Consider the following 6760-nt stretch of genomic DNA (forward strand, 5'->3'; position numbering starts at 1 on the left):
AGTTTAAAAGGAGGCAAAAGGGCTACTACCGAAGCCAAACTCTCGGGTGTCTATAGGCAAGGTCCTTCCGTTAATATGATTTGACATGAGAGTAACAAGGATTCCCTCTAATTGAAAAGGTGGTTCCTCGGGTTCCATTGCTAAGTGAAGGTATGACTAGCATTGTACCCTACCATCTCCTATTGTAATGATGCAAGGAAGACCTCCTGGTTGGAAGCAAGAAAACAATTGAAAAAGTAAAGGTGACATATCTTCCCCACTCTTCTATCCTCGAAAAGAGCTAACCTTATGCAAGAATTGCTAGAGAAAATGGTGAAGCCTTAGAATGTTGACGCAAAACCTAAGCTAGTCTTAGAATATTGACACATCCCCAGTACCTACCTCTTCATGGCACGACAAAATAAGGGGAAGACAAAAAGACTCCTTAGAAAGTTACTTTACTAACCTAATTTTGATTTTTGATTGATAAAAACAATAACAAAATTACAAATATTACTTTAATAACTTAACTGTAGGAAAGTTCTATTGTTGCAAAAAAAAAAAAACCACAACAATCTTTTCACAAAAGAAAACAAAAATTGCCTCATAGCTTAATTAATCTTCTCTGCTCGTTGCTACTCAAATCAATCATTTGGAATTTCCTTATTAGAACTACATTCCAAGGAATGAATGAAATTAGCCAAGTCAAGCAGGCTCCACAATTCTCAATTACGTCTACAAATTTGTAACTCTAAAAGTCTCAATAAATTTTTTTATGAAGTAATACAATGCAATTAATCAATAATAAGATATTTATATATGATAAAATAAAAATAAATTTATTTTCTTTTTACTCATTTCAACACATTTTTTTTAGAAATATAATCAGAAAATTAAATTCTCTAAAAAATAAAATGAAAATGAAAAAAAGAAAAGAAAAGAGAAGAGCCCTCTATTCTTTCGGAATCAATTTTTTTTCTTCGAATATCCTCAACCAAAAACTAAAAAGAATCAGAAAATCAACGAAAAATTAACATAAAGCTCGCATTAAACATCAATTTAAGGATAGTTCTTTGTTCGACGTGGTGTATGCGCGTGAGTGTACATCTTTACTGTGTGCATTTAGTCTAATTATATTGTAGAAAAACATAAAAAAAATTCTTAAAATGTAAAAATTTCATGTCAAAATTTTCTCTCTTCTTGTGTTTTAATGGTTTAAGACACTTACAAGGGAGTTTTAAAATGAAAATTTATGGAGGAAGAAGAGAAGGAAGAGAGAAACATAGCTTGAATCCAGCTCCAAAAGAAGGGTGTTTAAAAGGATTTTTGAAACTTTTTTTTGTTTTTGCAACCTTCAAAGTATAAATTATGATTATATGGGGAAATTTAGAGAAATATAATTTGAGAAATAAAAAGAGATGAAGATTGTTTTAGGATTGATTTGTTGGAAAAATATGGGCATTACATATATAATAAGTATAATTAATTTTTATTATTTATTATCATAAAATATTAGCCCAAATTAAAAGTATTCTAATTTGATTAAAGTTTATTAGGCTTTAGTAATTAATTTCTAATTGATGACGGGCTGATTAGAAATTAGAATTAATGTGCAAAAGTTATATATATTAAGGTTATAGTCCTCAAATTACACATACGGAACTTTTCTAATATCTCATCTTTAGAAAATAGAGTCACATTCTCTGAATTACTTGTATGCTAATTTAAAATATTAAAACCACAAAATTGAATATTCCAATAAATCAATGGATTCAACTATGCTTTTGCATTTAATTTTGTTTTGAATATATATAAATGTCAACTAATGATAAAGGCAATGACCGACAACAGCTCTCATAGCATAAGATTGTTGGGTTAACATTCCTATGAATGCCAATATTTATCTATTATATATATAAAGAGAGAAAGAGAATTCTCGAAGAAGAAAAAAGCTTAAAATGATTAAAATAAAGGGAAAAAAGTTTATATTTTATTAAAATAATTATTAAATGTTATAAATATTACTTTATTATAGATGTTTATAACTCTCAAAATTGTAACTTTAATTGTAGCAACCCCAATGGAATTATGAGGGTTTTATATTGTGATTAAATCTCTATTTATTCTTTGAAACTTAAGGGATTGTATTATGTTAGAAAGTTCATAAATAGAGGCATGTACAAAGCTTGTAGATATACACAATAAATGAAATAAAAAGTTCTCTTGTTTATCTTTCTATTGTATTGATATTCTTTTAGTTTGTTCTTTCCTTTCATTATTTCATAACATTATATATATTTAGAATTAATATTACAAATATTTTTATAAAATTATAGAATTTTTATTAAAAACTAATTTTAAATAATTTCTTCTATTATTATTATTTTTAGAACCAAAATAATAATAACAAAATATGTAAACATAATATGGCTAAATTTATTATTAAAAAGATCACATTTACTTTCAATTAACGACTAAATAAAAATTTTGATAGTTGAATGGCCAAAATGAAAATACTCTCTTAATTGGGTGAATGTCCAATAATGACTAAATATTTTGAGTCAGACATTGTTTTTGTTCAAAAAAAACCTTCATCAGATCAATCTAAATTAAAATAGTTTGAAATGAAAATTAATCTAAAACCAATTAAGCCTGAAACGAATTAAATCCAAAATAACTTTAGCTCAGAATCGCATATGTATCCCACATAAATACACATGCTAAAGAGATATGGCTAGCTCAGTTTCAGATATTTTTAGAACAGATCCAAAAAGGCTAAAAAGCAAGCAAAATCATTATTTTTCTACAATTCTGAAATATGCTATATTTGCTATTTTACAACTTGTTTTAATGTCTTACACAACCTAAGTAGAGGAGGGGGGAGGGGGTATGATGTATGAACTTCATACACTTCCCTACACAATCTAACTTTCATACATTGGAAGCAAAGTTACATCTTATTATATAGCTTATCAAACCTCCTCCGAACACCTGGATTTTCGAATTGGATATCGAAAGATAACTCCAGGTGTCTTCAAGGATATGGTGACATAAAATCTCATTTTGTGCAACCAAGGGAACTGCTAGATGGATCATGCCCTGGGTCCTGCTCCTGAATTCTTCTTAAACAGGGCGTATGCATCGCTGTATATGGCTACCGCATTCGAGAATACGGCAAGGACAATCATGAAAAGAGCTAACATCTTGTCCTTCTTTGTTGCTATGAAGTGGTGATTCCTGAAACACCAGAGGCAGCTCATAAGTTAACTGAATACAATCAACACAAATACCAACTTAAACCGAACATTAGGCAGATGAGGCCCAAGCAACGGGTCTCAATAACATATACAAAAAATCAAAGATGAACCTCAGAAAGGTACTCGCAATTAGCAATGCCGATAAAGAGAATTGAAATCTCATGATTCTGGCAACATGCCAAGCTTTTCACGATACCGGATACCAAAAACATGTCTCATCAGTTTTAAATGCAAATCAAGTTCCATATGCAGTTCATCCTTGTTTATTAACATTTGCACGCCGGTGCCGACCATGTTTCAGTTTTTTTTTTTTTTCCTCCCACTCTAATGTTATGACATAAGAAAGTTGATCACTGATGAGAAAAAAAGGGTAGTTGATGTCTAACCGAATCAAAAGACCAAAAGCTCACCTAAGAGTAACCGCAGCAGGAAAAATGAAGCCAAGGCAAACAGCAGCAGTTGCTCCAGTGAACTGGAAAGCATCCCAGATGCTGGGTATGAAATTCGCACCCAAGAAGATAACTGCTATGAGTCCGGCAGTAATACAAGCAAACCTTGTATTAGACTGAGCTAGAGGCCTTGAATAAGGGAAGAGGAGGCCATCCATGTTGAGTCGCAGTGGATAGAAGACAATGGGAAATACGAGCATGAGGTGAGCAGCATAGCTGACACGGACAGCATCATTAAGCAGGGAACTATAGGGGATGCCAAGGTTGGTATCAAAGTTGGCAAGCACATCATCCATTGTGGCGTCACCAAATAGAAGAAATCCGAAAAAGCTTGTCATTATGTAAACAGTTGAGCATAAAGCCAGAGCTGTTCGCACAACCGGTCTTATCTGGGTTGAATCTTCCAGTTCGTTATCTATGCTGTGGACTGCAAATTTAAACACACAAGAATATCAGCAACTCTTATCTTACACCAATGTGAAAGATGAAATATACTTTGCTTAAATAAAGAGTCTAATTGATGAATCAGCTTGCATACCATTGTAGTGGCAGATATATGCAGTGACTAAAACGGGGACTACGGTGAAGAGTTTCCAGAATGAGGTCAAATCAGTGACATCGGGAAGCAATCTAGGCATCATTACAGTTCCGCTAATCAACTTGATAATTGCTATTCCAACAGTAATGACAAGAAACACAACTGCTAGAGCAACGGATAAGGCGGATGTAAATCTTAAGGAATCTGCAAATGGCAAATGAGAAAGCATAACTGCTTGTTAGTCACATACAAATAAACAATTACAAACCATCCAACTTAGATTCATTCAGGGTAAGTATGAGATTCTGGGAGCTAACAAACAATGGCAAGGTGTAAATCTGAAAGTTATGGGATATTTTCAAAAACCGATACAAATATGCAAAATCCAATTCAGAAACCTTGAAAGTAAAAAATAAAAGTTTGATTATATAAAACAAGGTAATTGAGTTTTAATAGAGCAACTGTAAATTAATGAAATAGTTTCAATCATGTATAAACGGAGTCAACATATGAAGATCTATCTAATGATCTACCAAGAACAAGCAAGACAATTCACTAAAATTCAGAAAAGCTAGCACAAGTGGAACACTAACCGATCCGCTTGAAACATGCCAATGGAGAGAAGATGCCGAGTGTTGTGACGATAAGAACAAAGGTGCGGCCATTCCACCAGTGTTCTCCGAACCACCCTTCAAGGACACCAGCATGGTGCACCCCACTTGATGATGTTCCAGAAAGCACATCACCTACATAAAACAACAAACCATCATAAGCTCGTAAGCAAATTCACACATTTTCACAAGATCAGGCAAGGGAAACCAAGTATTTAAACGGATCACATGCTCTCAAAACACAAATCAATATCACAAAGCAATTAAATATGCAAATTTTAAGTTGAAGGAAATGAAGCTTTTACCAATAATAATCATGTATACAATGAGTACACCAATGTTGTTGACCAGAACACAGACTTGCAAAAAGATTCTCCCATACTTTCCAAATGCATCTCCCATAAGACCTCCATAAGAAGTTGATTTTCCAGCCCTACTGAACCTAAGCAAGAATTCAATGGAGGCATCAGTTAAGAATGCCATGAAGACTATCATGGCAATCCCAAGAATCAATCCCAGAACTTTCATTGTAGCAGGCAAGGCCATGATGCCAGCACCAACAATTGTTGTTGACAAGTTGAACACCGCACCAGTAAATGAAGCTCCATTGAATTCATCATAACCACCAGCCTCATCTTGTCGTTTAGGCAACAAGGGAGCTTTCTCATCAACAACATGTTTGCTCCTCCTTGACTTCCTCTCCTTCTTAGGTGATATATCCCCAATTGTCATCTTTTAAATCACCTAAAACTCTCAGATATTCAACTTTTTTTAAGAAAATCTAAACCACCTTAGAGCACACTGCAATTCTGTCCAGCAAAGATAAGATCCTCGAAATCAAAACCAGTTAAAGTAAAAGTACAAGAAAAATAAAACCACTCCAATTGAATAATCCTAACCTGTAATAAAATCTAAACCTTGCAGCCTTTGGGAAATTTGTAAATCTTCTCCAAACAAAGGGTAGAAATCCCACTAATTTAATAAACAGACATTCTACAATCTGCAATTACAAAAGGTTGAATCTTTGATATAAAAAATCCAGGAAAAGAAACCAACCCAAACATCCAATCAAAAAAACCTTAGGAACCCAATTTACAGATTCTATTTAAAGCAGGAAAGGAAAACTTGAAGCCAAACCCAGAAAAGAAAAAATCTTGACCAAGCCCAGGAAGAGAAACGACAGAAAAAAATGAGCTTTGAAATGAAGAAATGAGGAAGACCCAGTAAAGAGAAATAAAAGTTAAAAAGACAAAAAGTGTTGGCTCTTTGTACCAATCCTCTCAGTTGTTGCTTTGATTTATAGTGAGAAGGCAGGCAAAGAAGCCAAAAACTTCACGGCAAAAAAGCTGTATGTTATGATGACAAATAAATAATTAAAAACAGTGCTACTTCCCTGAAATATTATTTTCAATATCAGATTTATTCAAATCAACAGTAAATAATTTAAATAAAATTACCAACCATCCAAAAACCAGTAAATAATTTAAAGATTTTACTCTTCTCTCGTCAATCATCCAAAAAAAAAATAAAACAATATATTATTTTGTTTAATCAGATATTATCTCTACATTTAAAAGAAAATCTTTAAAATTTAAAGAATGTGATTGGGTGAGAGGTTTATAGTTGAGATTTTATCTGTGTAAAGATTTTTAAAATTTTAAAAATAACTTATTTAAGATAAATATATTGGAGAATTTCAAAATTTATTAGTAATTTCAAGAGATAATTTTAATTGCTCATTTTTTTTAATCAAATTCCACTTAAAAATGTAGTTTTTAAAAATTTCTCATCATTACCGATTGAGTTTTAGATCGATTGGTATAAGTATTGTTGCTAATAGAAGTGGACGTGGATTCGAATGTGTTGAAGTGCATTACCTTCATATTTATGATTGTGAAGAGGCTATAAGTAATTCTAAATATTATG

General features: G+C 32.3%; 1 protein-coding gene across 2 annotated transcripts; it reads right to left on the reverse strand.

Annotated features, from left to right (window-relative positions):
- Positions 1 to 2774: 2774 nt before the first annotated feature.
- LOC108455877 (amino acid transporter AVT6A) lies at positions 2775 to 6229 on the reverse strand. Of its 2 annotated transcripts, XM_053030693.1 has the most exons (7): positions 6107 to 6229; positions 5734 to 5834; positions 5140 to 5643; positions 4817 to 4969; positions 4224 to 4427; positions 3647 to 4112; positions 2775 to 3216 (listed from the first exon to the last, which is right to left on the reverse strand). In XM_053030693.1, exons 3-7 carry the CDS (start codon positions 5564 to 5566, stop codon positions 3072 to 3074), a joined length of 1395 nt encoding a protein of 464 aa, XP_052886653.1. In that variant the 5' UTR covers positions 5567 to 5643; positions 5734 to 5834; positions 6107 to 6229; the 3' UTR covers positions 2775 to 3071. The 2 variants fall into 2 exon arrangements, with proteins under 2 accessions (XP_052886653.1, XP_017609954.1); XM_017754465.2 differs by having other exon boundaries at positions 5734 to 6187.
- Positions 6230 to 6760: the final 531 nt, after the last annotated feature.

The sequence above is a fragment of the Gossypium arboreum genome, chromosome 7 (genome assembly GCF_025698485.1).
Source record: "Gossypium arboreum isolate Shixiya-1 chromosome 7, ASM2569848v2, whole genome shotgun sequence".
In the NCBI taxonomy this organism is placed as follows: Eukaryota; Viridiplantae; Streptophyta; class Magnoliopsida; order Malvales; family Malvaceae; genus Gossypium; species Gossypium arboreum.

Coding starts and splice junctions, on each gene's coding strand:
- LOC108455877 (XM_053030693.1), bottom strand. CDS start 5,566: ATGACAATTGGGGATATATCACCTAAGAAGGAGAGGAAGTCAAGGAGG. Junction 4,428..4,816: donor GGCATGTTTCAAGCGGATCG/GTTAGTGTTCCA, acceptor TGCCATTTGCAG/ATTCCTTAAGATTTACATCC. Junction 4,113..4,223: donor ATATATCTGCCACTACAATG/GTATGCAAGCTG, acceptor TTAAATTTGCAG/TCCACAGCATAGATAACGAA.